The following is a 19,095-nucleotide window of genomic DNA, read 5'->3' on the forward strand; positions in this document are numbered from 1 at the left end:
GAGATACGCGGTGGGTGTTTCTAATAAAGTGGCCGATGTGTCTACCTACGCAGTCAAGTGTTTCTAATAAAGTGGCCAATGTGTGGAGATACGCGGCGGGTGTTTCTAATAAAGTGGCCAGCAAGTCTAAGTACACGGTTTCTACTAAAGTGACCCATGTGTCCAGATACGCGGTCAGTGTTTCTGATAAAGTGGCCAGTGCGTGTATCAAGCAGCGACCAATAGAGGGGCGAGCACAGTGTTCCAAATATGCAAATTAGGACAGGAGCGCTGCTTCAACGTGACAGTCGAGAAAAAAACAACAAAGAGCGCTCCTCGGCGTCCAATCAGAGCCCTGGCTTCTGACAGAGGGGCGCGGTTTGCCCTGATTGGGCGGTGATGTTGTCGTCCGGTGGCCAATCAGAGTGGAGGGTCGTTGTCCATGCACGTGTAGTGTTTCGTGTTGGGTGTGCGGAGCTCCTGTTGACGCGAGGCGGACTCAGCTCTGCGCTGCTCCGGTGCTGTGCGTGTCTCCGTGTCCCAGCGCGTCCTTCGCTCTTTCCTCTTCGCCACACTCGCTCTGAGAGACCCTCGCCGGCCTGGTGTCTGCCACGGAGGTGAGGACCTCGGTTCTTATTCCTTCTGTTCTGTTCGACTCACTGAAGCGAAGGTAGGTTAGCTGTAGCCACCTCACCCGTGGCTGTGCTGGCGGAGCTCCGTGCCTGGCTGCAGTGGGAGCTGTTGTGTGGATGGGGTTACTCTGTTTTGGTATTTTCGGTCGTTTTCCAGCTAAAATATCCCTCACTGCTTGCCAGTCTGCGAGGTGCTGGTGTTGCTCTACAGCCCTCCCTGCGGCGGCTTGGTCGTCACTGCTAGCTGGGGCTGGACTTCAGCTCCCGAGTATATTTAACCTGTAGCGGCTCCGTAGGTGCAGCACTAATCCCTTTACTGGGCCCAGTGAGGTCTATTTAGCTCCTAATTTAGCAAATTGTCCTCCACGACTCACTCATCCGTCCTCCTGACTGTCCGCCTTCAAATATGCACCACCCATGCCCTCCTAAAACCCTGCTGCATTTACACCCCTGTATGTAGATTACGTGCATCTGAGAAATCCTGAGATCTGCAATGTCATAAAAATACAGACTGAGCAAATTCCACATGTTTGCAAGGATTTTATAAAATATTACAATATTATTATATATTATATTATTGTATTGAGATGGTGGTGCTCAGCGGTTAGAGCGCTGGGTTATCGATAACAGGGTTGTGGGTTCGATTCCCTGTTGGGCCCTTGAGCAAGGCCCTTTACCCTCTCTGCTCCCCGGGCGCTGGAATTGGCTGCCCACCACTCTGGGTGTGTGTATGCACTCACTGCCCCTAGATCACTATGAGTGAGTGTGTGTGTGTGTGTGTGTGTGTTCACTACCACAGATGGGTATTAATGAATAATTTGTCATTATAGATTGTAAATGTGCGTCTGCTGCTTCATGATCGTTGATCTTTGCATGCTTTTCTTCTTCATTTATCACCAGGTGCACAGTAGTCATTCCACCATCAACTCAGAGTACTGGACTGGAAGAGGATCTACAAGTCAGCGAAAACCCACAGACGGGGGTTCCGTCTCTTATGAGGGTTCTGCATCAGTGCTGATTCATGCTTGGTCATAGTAACACTTCAGTGCACATGCGAGGAGCACCCTGTGTGACATAGCTGAGCTTTATTATGAGTGATGTTAACTTAAAAACCCCTGTCGGCAGCGATCTCAGTAAAAGGGTTGGAGGTGTGGACGAGGATGATGAGAAAAAGCATTCCCCCAGGTTAAATGGCAGGGGCGTGGTCAGCCGGAGTGCTCAGTCGCACTCGGACGACACGGACGGCCAGTCCAGCGGGAACGATTCTGCGGGACAGGAAGCTTCCCCGTGCAGCTCTAACAATGGAAAAGAGTCGGCTATAGAGGCTACGGAGAGCAAGAGGTAACCATGCAGTCAAAGAACACACTTTCATCAACAAACGTGCTTCACCTACCTCAGTCGTTAGTACAGTGCAGTGATCCCCAGACCAGTCGTTAGTACAGTACAGTGATCCCCAGACCAGTCGTTAGTACAGTGCAGTGATTACCAGACCAGTCGTTAGTACAGTGCAGTGATTCCAGACCAGTCGTTAGTACAGTGCAGTGATCCCCAGACCAGTCGTTAGTACAGTGCAGTGATTACCAGACCAGTCGTTAGTACAGTGCAGTGATTACCAGACCAGTCGTTAGTACAGTGCAGTGATCCCCAGACCAGTCATTAGTACAGTGCAGTGATCCCCAGACCAGTCGTTAGTACAGTGCAGTGATCCCCAGACCAGTCGTTAGTACAGTGCAGTGATTACCAGACCAGTCGTTGGTTCCCAAACCAGTCGTTGGTTCCCAGACCAGTCGTTAGTACAGTGCAGTGATCCCCAGACCAGTCCTTAGTACAGTTCAGTGATCCCCAGACCAGTCGTTAGTACAGTACAGTGATCCCCAGACCAGTCGTTAGTACAGTGCAGTGATCCCCAGACCAGTCGTTAGTACAGTACAGTCATCCCCAGACCAGTCGTTAGTACAGTGCAGTGATTACCAGACCAGTCGTTAGTACAGTGATCCCCAGACCAGTCGTTAGTACAGTACAGTCATCCCCAGACCAGTCGTTAGTACAGTGCAGTGATCCCCAGACCAGTCGTTAGTACAGTGCAGTGATCCCCAGACCAGTCGTTAGTACAGTGATCCCCAGACCAGTCGTTAGTACAGTGCAGTGATCCCCAGACCAGTCGTTAGTACAGTACAGTCATCCCCAGACCAGTCGTTAGTACAGTGATCCCCAGACCAGTCCTTAGTACAGTACAGTGATTACCAGACCAGTCGTTGGTTCCCAAACCAGTCGTTAGTACAGTTCAGTGATTCCCAGACCAGTCGTTAGTACAGTGCAGGGGTTCTCAAAAAACCTTCCACATAAGGATCAAGGACTGTGGACCGTCCAAAGGGCCCATAGGACCGGATTGAGAACCATGCACACAGAAAAGCATACTCCTTCTTGTGCTTACCATCTTTCCCTCCTCTCCTGTCCTCCAGCTCTAACTCCCACAGCCCATCTCCCCCGAGCAGTTCGGCTGCGTACAGCCTGCTGAGCGGCAGCTCCGAGCAGGACCAGCCGTCCACCAGCGGCTGCAGCAGTGACCAGCCGGCGCGCCAGCAGACCCAGAAAGAGCTGCTGAAGGCGCTTCACGAGCTGAAGATCCGGGTTCCTGCAGAGCAGCGAGGGAAAGGGCGGTCCAGCACTCTGGCCTCGCTGCAGTACGCCCTCAACTGTGTTAAACAAGTGCGAGGTGAGACCCGACTCTTTAACCCTCAGAGGTCTGTTATTGGTTATTGTTGTTGTTGTTTTTTGTAATTTACATCATAAACTCAGTGTAATTAGTTACTGCACTGATAAACTGTAAATAAAAATGACTGTAACACAAAGTGAAGTGTCTCTTTCTTCTGAGTGCTTTTTATGATCTACCAGGATCTTTAACCATATCAATTTTCATGAAAAATTAATACCATCAGACCTTGTTTTTCTTGTAATTTTGCAGCCAATCAGGAGTATTATCACCAGTGGAGTGTGGAGGAAAGCCATGGCTGCTGCTTGGATCTGTCCGCGTTCACCATCGAAGAACTGGACAACATCACTTCAGAATACACACTTCAAAACACGGTATGACAAACTGCCAAACACCACTAGACCCCACTTACACCTGGTCACTTCATTTGAGTAGTATGTGGATTGTATCCTGATAAGGGGAGGAGTTTTGGTTTGACTGGGAGGGGTTTTGGTGTATTAGGAGGAGCTTTAATTGTGCTGGGAGGGGTTTTCAGGTGATCAGGTATAAACGGGCTTAAAAGCTGAGCTGTCTGCTGCATTTCCCCCCGAAATGACTTGTTTTTCTCCCTCTTTGTTTCCAGGATACGTTCTCTGTGGCGGTGTCCTTCCTCTCAGGGAAAGTGGTGTACATCTCTCCCCAGGCATCGTCCCTGCTGCGCTGTAAGCCGGAGAGGCTGCAGGGGACGGTGTTTTCAGAGCTTTTGGCCCCGCAGGACGTCAGCACCTTTTACAGCAGCACGGCCCCCTGCCGCCTGCCTCCGTGGGCCTCCTGCACCCGCGCCGGTAAGGAGGGGCTGTTGCATACAGATGTAGATACCAACCACTGCTATTCCAGCACTGATAGCAGGGATAATTAACAAATAAATTCATGAGCCACTTATAATTATTATAATATTAAAATATGAACTCTGATATAATAGCGGAGCAGTAATGCTCCTAAAACCATGATCAGCTCAGTCCGCTCAGGTGTATTTGTTTAATGCTGCAAGCTATATCATCATCCATCGCCAACATGTGTGATAACTGTTAGAAATGCTAATGAGTGGCTACTGGATCCCATTCACTGACTGATCTGTTCCCTTATGGTGTTTGGGCAGCCTCCTCAGTGGACTGTGCTCAAGAGAAGTCCATGTTCTGCCGCATCAGTGGGGAAAGAGAGAGCGGAGGAGAGATGAAATATTACCCATTTCGACTGACCCCTTATCAGCTGACCCTGCGCGACTCGGACACCGCCCAGCCCGAGCCATGCTGTCTGCTCATCACTGAGAGAGTACACTCCGGATATGAGGGTGAGAGATTGGCTGAGTGCTGACGTGATTCAGGTTGGAAGATTACGACTAGTATGAAGGGAGATATGAGAAAAATACCATATCATAAAACACAAACAAAATGCACCAGTAGAGCTGAAATGTAAAAACTGCTATCAGAAACACACAGTACAGTGTGTGTTTAGTCAGTATTTGCTGCTCTACACCAATTAAACAGAACATGCAGTTACTCTATATGGACAAAAGTATTGGGACACCTGCTTAGTCATTCATAGTTTCTTCAGAAATCAAGGGGATTAAATAAAAGTTGATCCTGCACTTGTGTATGTTGTTTCTCACAATTACGATAAATGATCATCATATGCCCCCCCTCCTCTAACTGCCTAATCATACTGGAATTGTGTTTATGTCTCTATCAGCACCCCGTATTCCAGCGGACAAAAGGATCTTCACCACCAGCCACACACCGAGCTGTCTGTTCCAGGAAGTAGATGAGAGGTTCGTGGACTGCTCTGCTAGCGTGTCGTCGTTAGACTAAACTCTCTTCCTAAACGCTCCCTCAGCGCTCATTTATAACGTTCCCTCTCTTCTCAGAGCGGTGCCATTGCTGGGGTATCTGCCTCAGGACCTGGTTGGAACCCCACTCCTGTTGTACCTCCATCCTGAGGACAGACCGCTGATGGTGGACATCCACAAAAAGAGTGAGTCTCAGTAGACACGGCCCAGACGAGTCACAGTGGCTGAATAGTAAAGCGAGCATCCCACTGAACCTTCTCTACAGCCTCAGGAAGACTCCAAGTCTTAATACTACAAAGCTTTTGTAAAACGGGTCCCTGTCCTGTGCTGTTCTAGTCCATATACACCATCAGCCATAATATTAGTACCAGCTTGCTGAGCCCGGATATCAAACCCACGACTTTGTCATCAGTAGCCTGGTGTGCTAATCACTGAGCCACCACTTTCCCCTTTTAGGCTGTAGGTAAGTTCTTCTCAGCCAGTTCTTAAAGGTGATGAGGTGATGAAAATGGACAAGCGTGAGAACCTGAGAGACTTTGACAAGAACCAAACTGTGATGTTCTAGACAATGACTGGGTCAGAACATCTCCAGAACATCAGGCAGGTCATGTGGGGTGTTGCCCTGGTATGCAGTGGTCAGCACCTACCAGGATCTGCTGCTGGTGCCAAATACCACAGGACTCCTTAAGAGTCTTGTGGAGACTCAATATTAGGCAGGTGGTACTAATGATATGGCTGATTTGGTGTACATTTCCTTTCCTTCTGTCAGATGATTCCGAATATCCAGTCAGTTCTGAACGTGACGTTGAAACAGTGGACTGTAGATACTGTTTTATTCCACATCTTCATTTCTCTGTCCTCCAGTTGTCCAGTACGCGGGTCAGCCTTTTGACCACTCGCCCCTGCGCATGTGTGCAAGGAGTGGAGAGTATCTGACCATGGACACCAGCTGGTCTTCCTTCATCAATCCCTGGAGCAGGAAGGTGGCCTTCATCGTGGGCCGCCACAAAGTCCGGACGTGAGTGACCATTCTTGATGTGACTCCTCTCAACAGAATTCATATGGAATTGTGGATGTGGATATTTATTTAATATAAAATGTATTTATCAGAATTATTTTTATTGAAAAACATCTTAGTAGACAAAAGTATTGGGACACCTACAGCAGCTATTATGGCGGCCCATTCTAAACCCATAGGCATTAATATGGAGCCGGTCCCCCTCTGCAGCTCTAACAGCAGCAGGTCTGGAGCTCTGCAGTTATTGGAGGCTTTTCTGCACTCTGCTCTGAGCTCAGCACTCTGCCCTGACCCCGCTCTGTAACTTTACGTGGTCTGACAGACACCCGGTGGCTAAGCTGCTCTCTGTGAGCTGTTCCTGCTAAACTGGAGGAAGGAACTAGGATCTAGGAGGGAGGAAATTTCACCAGCTGACTTGTTGTTGTTGGTGCAGCGGTGTCTCCTATTACATACAGAACCACGCTGGAGTTTAGTGAGCTCTTCAGAACCTCCCGTTCTTTCACTGATGTGTGGAAGAATAACAGGCTGCAGGGCTAGAGGCTGGAGTTTATACACCTGTGACAATGAGACTGAATAAAACGCTCTAATTCAATAATTAAGAGATGTGTCTGAATACTTTTGTCACATAGTCAGACAAATGAGGTCTAAATTCCAGCCACAGAAGCTGGACCCAGCTTGGTAGTATTAAGGTCACCTTCAATGATGAAGAGATAGAGAACCCCTAACCCTGACTCAAAGGCCCCTAGTGCTCTAGACTCAACGCTGTGCTATGTCTGCAGGAGTCCCCTGAATGAAGATGTGTTCACGGCCCCTGAGGAAGGCGAGGTGAGGGCGATGTCTCCAGAGGTTCCTCAGTTCAGTGAGCAGATCCACAGGCTGTTGGTGCAGCCGGTCCACAACAGCGGAGGTGGCAGTGGCTCTCAGGGCTACAGCAGCCTTGGCAGCAGCGGTTCCCGGGAGCTTCAGCCCAGCGCAGCATCTTCCAGCGACAGCATGGGAGCCGCCGCGGAAGAACCTCCACACTCCCGCAAACTGGTGAGACTTTAATCACATAGCCGCTCCCACCCTCCCATTATCAGCCATAACATTAGTACCGTTGATTATCTTCATCTACAGTGGGGTGCCAAAAGGGTGGCTGTAGTCGGCAGAAAGTTAGGCAGCAGTTCTTGAAGTTGATGTGTTAAAAGCTGGGCAAGTGGCACTTTGACAAGAACCAAACTGTGATGTTCTAGATAAACGACTGGGTTAGAACATCTCCAAAACATCAGGTAGGTCTTATGGGGTGTTCCCGGTCTGCTGTGGTCAGTATCTACCAAAAGCGCTCCAATGAAGGACAAGCTGTAAACCGGCGACAGGGTCATGGGTGCCTAAGGTTTATTGATGGATGCTCATGGAGGTCTCACCCACCTCACAATTTACATGACTTAAATGATCTCCTGCAAAAGTGTCTTAGCGCCAGATCCCACAGGACACCTTCAGAGGTCTTAAGAGGAGTCTATGCCTAGAACGGTCAGATCTGTTGTGGCGGCACTAGGAGGACCTACTCAATATTGGGCCATAGTCAGTGTTAATGGTATGGCTGATCGGTGAAAAAAGTATGGGCATGGGCTTTGAGCCATAGAAACAGTTTATTTTTGACCTGTTACCTGTTTGTAATAATGGAATACAGCCATTGTGATCACATCACCTGCACATAGTTCTCTGAGCAGAACCTACATGTTTTGCTTGAAACCTGTGATTAATATATCTGACAAACCCCCTTACCAGAGTTCACTCTCTGCTCATTTTCTCATTCAGACCTTCCAGCAAATGTGCAAGGATGTGCACATGGTGAAGACCAGCGGACAGCAGCTTTACGCAGAGTCCCGAAACAGACCCCCACCTCGCAAACAAGCCAGCTCAGGTATATACAGCAAGAAGACAAACATACATGGAAGGCACTATTCTGTAAACACAAAGCCATTTGCTGTTGATTTAATGCTGATAAGAGTCGTATTTTTGGTTTAGGAGGTGTAGTAAAGGCTGCTGAAGCGGAGAGCACTTCCAAAGAAAACCAGCGGGTGGCGACTATCATCCCCAAAGCACAGGCTTCCACACAGCTACCAAGAAAAGAGATCCCAGCCACCTACTCATACCAGCAGATCAACTGTCTGGACAGTATCATCCGGTAGGAATTACAGATTAGTCAACTTTGGACCTTAATATTATTACATATAGTCCAGTAAGCAGTTCTTCTGCTGACATACTTCATAATCAGGGCTGCCAGTTGTATGTTGTATATGTCAGAATACAGTATTAATACAGTACTTTTCACCGATATACGACATGCCACTGTACTTTATTGTATAGTACAGTTTATACCGTATTCATCAAAGCTAGGGGCCACACCCCTAGTGTTGTTGAAGGGAGATAACATTCATTTTAAGCAGAGTTCTCACATTTCGGTATTGACACAGCATTTCTTTTGTTCCTATCATAGGTATTTGGAGAGCTGTAACGTTCCCAACACGGTAAAGAGAAAATGTGGATCCTCCTCCTGCACCACCTCCTCCGCCTCTGATGATGACAAATGGAGAGAAGCAGCCGGCCCAGCTAAAGGTAATCACTGTCCTGTGTTACTGCTTAATCATACACTATAGGCCCAAATCTAATGAATGCATTCAGATCAGTTGGGGAGTTGGGGATGAGGTGGGGTGGTGATCATCCAACATTGTTACCTCACTAACGCTCATCACTGAATGCAATCAAATCCTCACAGCAATGCTTCTCAAGTATCTAGTAGAAAGTCTTCTTCTCTGGACAGTAGAGACAGTTACTCAAGCTATTTTTTTTTAATATCCTTAATTTCAGAAGAAGTAATAAATAAGCAGCAGTCCCAATATTTTTGTCCATATAAAGTTCACATATATATGATCGTTTTTGCGAATGTATGAAATTGTACACATGTACAATTGTAGACATAGTGGAGACACTGGAGGTGGCCGAAATGTCGAAGGTTGTCCCCGCGGAGCCTACTCACCCTCTGACCCCTCTGGCACTGCACTACAAGGCGGAGAGTGTGGTGTCCGTCACCTCTCAGTGCAGCTTCAGCAGCACCATTGTCCACGTTGGAGACAAGAAACCACCAGAGTCGGGTATGCCAGTCTGGAAAGCTACTCTATACAGCAGCCACTAGGGTTCTGAGGTTGATCTAAAACCTGGCAAGTTAAGAATTTCAATTCTAACTCAGCAAAGTCAATTTCTCAAATTAGGTCGGGAGTGCAGACCTCAGAATCATCTGGCTCGTATAAAATTACCTAATTCATTTGTGGCTGTAAGTCTGGATCCTTTATATAAGTTTACAACCCTAACATCATAAAATACTAATAATAAAAAGTATCTCTAATTATAAATCTAAGCATGTTCTTTGTTATTTCACCAGACATTGTGATGATGGAGGAGACTCCAATCACCCCTACTCCAGCACCATCTACTGCTGCCCCCCAAAACTCCACCACGTCTCCTACAGGAGCAGCAGCACAGCCTGCCGCCTCCCCCAGCCCTGCGGAGAAGAGGGAGAAAGAGCAAGAAGGGAGAAGAGGTGGTGCAGGAGTGACTTTTAGGGGGCTCACTAAAGAAGTTCTGTCCACTCACACTCAGCAGGAGGAGCAGGCCTTCCTGAACCGCTTCAGAGACCTGAGCCAACTGCCGCTCATCCAGTCAAGCCCACCCCAGCGCAGACAGACGGCCACACCTGCAGCTAAAGGTACAGCACAGTCCTAGCTACAGGGTGGGAACTGGAAATGACTAAATTTGAGGTTATGGTGCTCTACAGAACCATCTACAGAAGGTTTCCCACCAGTGCAAAGAACACCTTAACCACACCATTGTAAGCTTATCCGCTATTTTGTGTTCTTCAGGTGTCCGCAGCTCCCAGAACTATCCATCCGGTGGTGGTAGTGGGCGTCGGCGTGGGAGAGGAGGCAAAAGACTCAAACACCAAGCTGAGGTCCCTTTATTTGACACTCCATCCCTGTCGACCTCAGGACCTAGCATTCCCCCTAGATCTACAGCAGAAGGTCCAAGCGCCCCAGCTTTCTCCAGCAGTCAGCATTTGTCCGGAGCATCATCCTCCCCCTGGCCTACCTCAGTGGGGTCTCAGGCTAGCGGACCGCCCATAATGACGCCATATCCTCCTGGCTGCATGCCTTTTTATTCCCTCTACCCCCCTTTTCCTGTCCCGCAAATGGAGGTGGACCCAAGGATGCAAGCTGCGTTTTCCTGCCCACAGCAAGGCCCCAGGTTTCCAGTGCAAGCCTCCCAAATGTTCCCTTCAATGGCACCTCCAGTGATGGCCTTCATTCTGCCGAACTGCATGTTCCCTCAGCTCAACGGTGCCACCGCTCCCATACAACACCTCGCACAGGCTATGCCCTTGCCCGCCCAGCTCAACCCTCAGTTCAATCCGGCGGTGGCTCAGGTTAGCCCTGCTGTGGCTAATTTTAACCCCACCCTGGGGCAGTTTAACCCACTAGCGCCTCAGATCAATCCCACGCAGCCTTTAGCTGTACCACCGCAGTTTTACAACCCAAACCTGATGTTTGGATTCCAAAACGGAGCCACCGCTTCCACCTCGCCCAACTCTGCTGCCCCACCCCCCCGTGGACCCTCACGCTCCAGCACCCCTCAGTCCACCGGTCAGCCAGCAGGAGACAATGATGGGACGGGATCTCCTCTTTTCCATTCCAGATGCTCCTCTCCTCTCAACCTGCTGCAGCTGGAGGAGCTGCCAAGCAACCGGACCGATGTCACACAGCAGACACCGCCCCCAGTGGGAGGGGCCAGCCAGGGACCACAGACTTCTGGCACTCGAGGCAGCAGTAAAGATAATGTGAGTGAAGGGGTTTGGCTGAATTTATCAGAATAAGTTAAGGGTATTTTGGAACGTAGTCAGGAAATTTGCCTTGTGATGAACACTGTTTGACCAAATGTTTGTGGACACCCCTTCTAATGAATGCATTCAGATACTTTAAGCTGCACTCATTGATCTAAATCTAGTAGAAAGTCTTCTTCTCTGGACTGTAGAGACAGTTACTCCAACAGAGCAGGATTGACTCTTTTAAAACCCTCAATTTCAGAAGAAATAATAAATGATCCGGTGTTCCAATACTTTTGTCTGTATAGTGTATATATGTTTTAGGGTGGAGGAATTTCAGACAAGATCAACTCCTTTTAATGCCCTGAGCAGGTGTCCCAATATTTTAGTCCATATATAAGCGTGTCCAGATTTTTCACACTATGCATCTGTAATAATGTCTGCCTCTATGGTCTGATCTCCTAGGGTGACGTCAATGACTCCAACCAGGACGCCATGTCCACCTCTAGTGACCTGCTGGACCTTCTGCTGCAGGAGGACTCTCGCTCAGGAACGGGTTCAGCTGCCTCAGGCTCGGGGTCATCAGGGTCCGGCTCTGGATCCTCTGGTTCTGGATCTAATGGCTGTAGCACATCAGGGAGCGGAACCAGTGAGTCACTGGTTCACACTGTAGCCTGTTCTCTTTGTCTTAAAGCAAAGAATTATTTCATAAACATAAATATATATATATATACATGTGTGTATACTCTGTTATCTTTGAATTCCAGGAAGCAGTAATACCAGCAAGTATTTCGGAAGCATAGACTCCTCAGAAAATGACCATGGTCACAAACAAGCGTCTGGGGATTCAGGGGAGGAACAGTTTATTAAGTACGTCCTCCAGGATCCGATCTGGCTGGTCATGGCCAACACAGATGAGAAAGTGATGATGACATACCAGTTGCCCAAGAGGTGAGATTCTGACTCTGGTGTTTGGGACAGGTGGGGCTTTTGGCTACGCTCATCAGTAAGGATGTTTTCCCTTAAAAAATGATATGTACGCTACTTTTTCTGTGCAGTAAGACAATAAGGCTAATGTAGCGAGTAATCGAAGCTTATGCACTTTGAATTAGTGCGCTGCAGACATGCCTATCATCACACACTGATCTTTAAAGTGCATCTCAAATACACTAGCTTATTTAGCTTCTGACCTTCTGCATATGCTGCATTTTCAAAAACAGCAGCACTACAGTCCATGTTTGTAGATAGCAGTGAGTTGTACAGAGTTTTTTTAGGGGAGTGTGTGATGTTAATTGATCCAAACGTGTGTGTGTGTGTGTGTGTGTCTTCTGCAGGGACATAGAAACAGTGCTGCGCGAGGACCGAGAGGTTATGAAGACCGCAAAGATGCAGCAGCCACACTTTACTGAGAAGCAGAAGAAGGAGCTGAGTCAGGTGCACCCGTGGATCCAATCCGGCTGCCTCCCTAAAGCCATCAACATCACTGTGAGTGGCTCACAATCAGTGGTTTATCCTAAAATTATAGAGCTAATTACAGGTAGACACTCTCACTGACCTCTGACTTTATGTTTATTTGGGTTTATTCTAATGTTATATAGAGTTAATTACAGGTAGACATTATCACTGACCTCTGACTTTATGTTTATTTGGTTTATTCTAATGTTATATAGAGCTAATTACAGGTAGACACTCTCACTGACCCCTGATTTTATGTTTATTTGGGTTAATTCTAATGTTATATAGAGCTAATTACAGGTAGACACTCTCACTGACCCCTGATTTTATGTTTATTTGGGTTAATTCTAATGTTATATAGAGCTAATTACAGGTAGATAATGTTACAGGTAAACACACTTCATATGCTGAAGTAAACCCCTTATCTTTGACCCATCTTTGACCCACAGTCCTGCAGAGGGTGCGGCTCCCCTACAGAATCCTCGTCCGCCCCACCGTTTGACGTGGAGCTTCACGACATGGATCTCACCAGGATCCTGCGGGAAGAGGGCGACCACATGACAGCGGTCACGGCCGATTCACAGCCAGACAGCCCCCAGTCGTCAGAGACGGCGCAGAAGGAAGCTCAGGCTAACACGGCTCACACGGAAGCTCTAAACAAGGCTGTGGAGGAGGCCGAGGTGACGTCGTCATCATCAGTGGAAGTGAAACGGGACTGAGGACCTGCCAGCTGTAATCCCTCGCACCACTGGCTGTCAAGGTTGACCTTGTTCTGACACTTCCTGGCCATTTTATATTCATATAGGTGCACTTTGACTACAGCCCACCTGTTACTGCAGTTTATACCAGCTCCCTCAACCCAGACCACAGGACCACCAAGTGGTGGACCAATCATTGCAAAGCAGTGACACTGACAGGGTAGTGTTCATGGTAGATTGTGAGTGGGGTGCTGGTACGAGTGCATCAGGCACAGTGCTGTTACTGGGATTTTACTGGGGAGCGACACAAGTGACTCTTGACCAGTAATGAAGGTTGAGCTGTGCTTCAACAGTTGAGATATAGTCTCCAACTGTACACCAGCAATGGTTTCTGATAAAGTGGCCAGGGAGAGTTAACAGTCAGTACAGGCAGTAGCTGTAAACCTACGAAGCGCACCTGTTTCTGATAAAATGGCCATTGAGTGTAGCCACGAGGTCGGTGAACCGTATCAACTGGCAACCTATAGTATGCAGCCATAATTTGGACTGCTGAACTGCACACTATTGGATTTCGTAGGCACTCGGAGGGGAACATGAGCCCCTTTATATGGGAATGAACTCACAGTTTGAACTTTTCCAGGTTTCTCCGTGTCCAGAGTGCACTTGTGCGTGATGCTGGAAGTGTCTGAGATGCATCTTAGTCACAGTAAATAGAAGAAAATAAAAGAAATAAGATTAAATTTCTTTAGTTAGAGATCACATTTCAGCGTAATGCTTTATAAATACTTTTTTTTCATGATTTGTTCAGATCTTTTTTTTTTCTATCCAGGAGTCAGTCTTTTTAAGCCGTTTCAGTCTGTCATTGTTTGTCCAATAATGATTGTATATACCAAAGGCACTTATTTTACACCCTAGAGTGGACGTAGTTTAGTTAAAGCTGTACAGAACATGCACACAGACTGTACGTGTGTGTTATGTGTGTGTAGTCCGTTCATCCCGGCCCTTCATTCTTTCTGTTCATGTGGGATTCTTATGTTTGACAGGTGTTTTAGGTTTTCGCGCAGGTTAGGGCTGCTGCGTGTCCTCGGATGCTGAGAGACATGCTGACCAAATCCTGAATCCTCCCATTTATCCCATATAGATACAAATATGCAGTTTGTAATGTTGTTGTTGTTGTTTTTATATTTTTATTTGTCTGTTTTTGGACAAAAAGGAGCAGAAATAAGCCTCCGATTTGCGAGGAACTGATCTGGCCGTTCCTATGGAAACGCAGTGGGTGGACCGTAATCCCGTGTAAACAGAAAGAGGCAATCAAGAAAAGCAACCGAGCTCAACGTGCCTGAGGTTCAAATTGATTTCAAGACGTTTACCCTAGCCACGGCGCTAATTCTGTCCGTAAGAGACCGGAGCTGAATTCACTTCCGTTGGCTGCGTTTAACCCGAGTTCAGATGCTGGGGAATTTCTAAAAGCTTGTCTGCGAAAGCAGTCGGGTTCCAATCAGTTTACATGCAGTAGATCGTCTTGATCGGAGCTTTTCTTTGTGGAGGACAATCTCTTTTACGTCGTATGAAGTCTTGGGCAGATGTGGGAGGAATATTGCAGGTGTGTTTAGTGAAACCTCTGTCTGACGCATTTGCAGTGTACAGTCGATTACCATTGAAGACATTTTGACATGTTTTCCTGTATTTAGAACGGAAAAAAAGATAACCCATCGTCTCAAAACACAGAAATTGGTGGGCAGATGCTTCAGAATATTTATAATGGAAGTCAATAGGCAGATGCTTCACAACATTTATAATGGAAGTCTATAGGGAGTGGCTTCAAAACTATAACAATGAAAATCAATGAGCAGTATTACAGCATTTACAATGGAAGTCTATAGGCAGATGCTTCACAACATTTATAATGGAAGTCAATGGGTAGTTGCCTCAGAACATAATATAATAAGAGGTCAATGGGAAGTGTCTTCAAAGCACTTATAATAAAGGTCAATCGTTAGTAGCTTCACAACATTTATAGTGGAAGTCAATGGGGAGTGGCTTCAGGGAACTTGTAATGGAAGTCAATTTGCAATTGACAACTTGAACACACCACATAAGCAACCTTTGCCCATTGACTTCCATTATACATGTCTTAAAGCAAGTGTCCATTCCTTCTATTAGTTGGTGGGTTTTCTTATTGGTTTTAAATACAGGCAAAGGCCGAGGGAATCAGCCGTACAGTAGAGCTGCAGCAGACAGACGTCAGGCTGGACAGTGTTTTTTTATATTAGGATTCCTCTCTGTTGTTTCCTTTAATATTCAATAAAAATAAAAGCTGACGGTTAAAAAACCTTTGATGTGTTTTTGTGTTTTTTTATTCTGGATCCAATCTGCAGTCGGACGCTCGGAATGTGGTTGGAGTTCAGTTGTTTAGTTAATGCGTCTTTTTTCCATGATTCCTTTGAAAGACGTAAACAGTCCCATCCTCCTCCAACATGGAGTGATTAAGGAATGGCTTCATCCAAACCAAACAAATTTTGAGTCACATGCTTTTGGAAAGAATGTGTGTGTGTGTGGGGGGGGGGAGTGAAAATGGTTTCTCCTTCCCTCACACTTTTTCCATTGTTGAAGAAGCGCTGGACACAGAATCCATAATTTAACATGCGATTCCTGTCTGTCGAGGCAGTTTGTGGGAATGGAGCCAGGATTCCTTACACACACATTCTGAATTTCATCTGGAATTCTTCTTCAGTCCTCGGAGACCCTTCTAAAGTACGCCTGAAGAAACACACACCTCTTCAAACCTCTATCTGTCCTCACACCTGTGTGTGTGTGTATATATATATATATATAAACATTCATCACACTAACAAAAAAACACTAGAATTCCTCTTTCTTTCTCTCTTTCCTGGCCACTTTATCAGAAACCCCCCCCTTGTCTAGTCCCGGTAGAGGAACCTATTGGCACCATGCTGCCTAATGCCAGGTGTGGGCTAGAGGGGTATAAAGCCCCCCAGCATTGAGCTGTGGAGCAGTGGAAGAACAACTGTGTTCTCCATCCAGTACTCCTCCTCCAAAATCTAGTAGAAAGTCTTCTTCTATGGACAGTAGAGACAGTTACTTCAACAAAAGCAGGATCAGCTCTTTTAATAGCCTTGATTTCAGAAGAAACAATGAATGAATTAGTGTCCCAATACTTTTGTCCATTTAGAGTGTGGTTCTGGAGGGGGAAAAGAGAGAAGACTGCAAACAAGCAAGCAGGTCTGGATGAAATACTAGCGGATGCTCAGTACTGAAACCATATAATAGCAGAGAGGAGCCCTGCGGCCTGATCCTAGGCTAAATATGGACTTTATGTGTGAAGAGCACTGGCCTGCACGTCAGCAGCTCTCATTCATCTCCAAGCCGCTTAGCATATCATGTCTGAGTCACCTTACGTGTTTAAGGTGGTAGTAACTTCAGGCTCCTGCAGATGGCGCTGCACAAGGATGATGGGGCTATAAATACCTGCAGGTGTGTGACAGGACTCAGACATTGAGAAGGCATGGGACAGTGCAGTGAGGGCACCTGGGTATCGAACCCACAACCTGGTGATCAGTGATGATGATGGACGGTTTTCTTGTTGCTGTTACTGTAGAGCTGTTTTCTTAGCCTTGCTCTTTATTTCCACTCCCTGGGAGCCCAGACTAGACATGTCCAGCCAAAGCTGATAATACAAACACATAAACAGACTTTGACTGAGGGCCGGCACGGACCAAGAAAATCCCTGTCTGGTAAAGTGGCCTGAGTGCACCACCATCATTCAGACCTAACCAGTCCTCATTTCCTCCCTGTTTGGAGTCAGATTAAAGGATTTTCATAATTAAATATTAATTAAATTTAACCGGACATTACTCTTCTACTGACTAGGACTGTGATCACCTGGAAAACCATGGCAACTGCATAGCAACCACCTGGCAAAACCATTTTCAATGTCAATTCATATGTCCAAATATTTGTGGACACCCATTCTAATGAATGAGTTCAGCTACTTTACATTGCTAACAATGATGTGCAAATGCACACGCACAGCTTGTCTAGACCCTGTAGAGACGTGCTGCCAATAGAATAAGACGCCTAATGCCAGGCGTGGGCTAGAGGGGTTTTAAGCCCCCCAGCATTGAGCTGTGGAGCAGTGGAACAACCTTACAGACACTGGTATTGTGGCTGAATGCAATCAAATCCTCACAGCAGTGCTCCTTCTTCTCTGGACAGTAGAGACAGTTACTCCAACAACAGCAGGATCAGCTCTTTTTAATACTCTTGATTTTTTTAGAAGAAATTAGCAGAATTAGCAGGTGTCCCAATACTTTTGTCCACATAGAGTCACAACAGCCTAGCAATTGCCTTCAGCTGTGCAACCATTGCATTATAATAATTATTATAATAACGATCATGTTTCAATAGTGTTCTCATTCCCATTGTCCTCTCTCTGCACCCTTCTACCAGACACCCCCTCTACCCCCCACACCACCGCACCCCACCCTACCAAACCCCCATCCCCCCCCCCCACCCCCCACCCCCCCGCGCGGTCCGGTTCTGTCTCTGTTATGATTAATTGTTTATGAAGCTGTTCTCAGGTCTACACTCCTGGACCACTGCCAGTTGCTAGGGGTCATTCTAACTGCCCTGTTACCTCCGAAATAAACCCCCAATAAACTGCCCCCCACCCATTACTCACCCTCCCCTTACTCACCCTCCCCTTACTCACCCTCCCCTTACTCACCCCTCTGTCCGCCCCCCAGCAACGCTCCCACGTCACCACATTCCTGCATCCTGCTGACTCTTATCACCGCTCCAGCCAGACGCCACAAGGCCAAAAGCCAACACACACACACACACACACACACACACACACACACACACACACACAGCCTCTTGCAGTACTTCCCATCTCTGCTGTGATTCATCAACCTCATGTCAATTGCCTCCGCATGTAGCTGTGTAGTGTGTTTGTGGGGTGGATGGGCAACACGAGCGTAAAGGAGTAGCTCACAGTGCTAACATTGCTAACAGTGAATGAAACATGCCCAGCATGCTAACCAGGCTAACACGGCTAATTAGCAGTGAATGCTAGCAGCCACCAATCAGGATGATGTCGTTGGCTTATTGCAGCTTTCTAATAATAGCCATGTCTGGTCAAGCCATTCCTTTAAAGTCCATGATGTTGTGTGTGTGTGTGTGTGTGTGTGTGTGTGTTTCTCTACAGGCCTTAACAAAGTCAATGTGCAACAGAAAACCATATGGGGCTAAATTCCTCCCACACTGTGTAATCTGTCCTCCCTTACACTCCTAAACACTCCTAAACATGTATACACTACATGGACAAAAGTATTGGGACACCTGCTCATTCGTTATTTCCTCTGAAATCAAGGAGATTATAAAGAGCTGATCCTGCTTCTGTTGGAGTGACTGTCTCTACTGTCCAGAGAAGAAGACTTTCTACTAGATTATGAAGGAGCATTGCTGTGAGGATTTGATTGCATTCAGCAACAGAAATTTTAGTGAGGTCAGGATGTTGGATGATGATCACCACCCCACCTCATCCCATCTAAAAGTACTGGATGAAGCTCGACCACCCTTATCCCAGAGAACAGAGTTCTTCCACTGCTCCACAGCTCAATGATGGGGGGCTTTATACCCCTCTAGACCACACCTTCTTCTACAGTGAAGGTGAATGGAAGCAGGTGTTGGTCGCCATGACTACAACACTAATTTATCTACTATCCAAACCCAGCAGTGAAGCTACAACACGAGTCTTATATGGGATGATGATGATGATGATGATGATGATGGTGAAGGTAAAATAGTGAAGAACAGAGAATCTGAACTAATCCAGTTCTCTTTAGGGACTACTTTCTGTAGCTGCACTACACCCTGCAGCATGTATCCCTCCACC

At 47.0% G+C, this 19,095-nt stretch overlaps 1 protein-coding gene across 2 annotated transcripts; it reads left to right on the plus strand.

Annotated features, from left to right (window-relative positions):
- The first annotated feature begins 442 nt into the window (after positions 1-442).
- per1a (period circadian clock 1a) lies at positions 443-15,509 on the plus strand. 2 transcript variants are annotated; one of them, XM_072659654.1, is made up of 20 exons: positions 443-596; positions 1,512-1,952; positions 3,074-3,327; positions 3,577-3,698; positions 3,947-4,148; positions 4,463-4,654; positions 5,053-5,131; positions 5,228-5,334; positions 6,014-6,167; positions 6,947-7,202; positions 7,965-8,070; positions 8,175-8,334; positions 8,647-8,765; positions 9,125-9,301; positions 9,589-9,912; positions 10,067-11,037; positions 11,488-11,671; positions 11,790-11,973; positions 12,357-12,507; positions 12,927-15,509. In XM_072659654.1, exons 2-20 carry the CDS (start codon positions 1,702-1,704, stop codon positions 13,194-13,196), a joined length of 4,263 nt encoding a protein of 1,420 aa, XP_072515755.1. In that variant the 5' UTR covers positions 443-596; positions 1,512-1,701; the 3' UTR covers positions 13,197-15,509. The 2 variants fall into 2 exon arrangements, with proteins under 2 accessions (XP_072515755.1, XP_072515756.1); XM_072659655.1 differs by lacking the exon at positions 443-596 and adding an exon at positions 620-649.
- The last annotated feature ends 3,586 nt before the right edge of the window (positions 15,510-19,095 follow it).

The sequence above is a fragment of the Salminus brasiliensis genome, chromosome 16 (genome assembly GCF_030463535.1).
Source record: "Salminus brasiliensis chromosome 16, fSalBra1.hap2, whole genome shotgun sequence".
NCBI classification, from domain to species: Eukaryota; Metazoa; Chordata; class Actinopteri; order Characiformes; family Bryconidae; genus Salminus; species Salminus brasiliensis.

Excerpts from the sequence above, each read along its gene's own strand:
- per1a (XM_072659654.1), top strand. The coding sequence starts at position 1,702 with ATGAGTGATGTTAACTTAAAAACCCCTGTCGGCAGCGATCTCAGTAAA. Across the intron at positions 5,335-6,013 it reads GGTGGACATCCACAAAAAGA|TTGTCCAGTACGCGGGTCAG; the intron begins GTGAGTCTCAGT and ends TCTGTCCTCCAG. Across the intron at positions 9,913-10,066 it reads GGCCACACCTGCAGCTAAAG|GTGTCCGCAGCTCCCAGAAC; the intron begins GTACAGCACAGT and ends TGTGTTCTTCAG.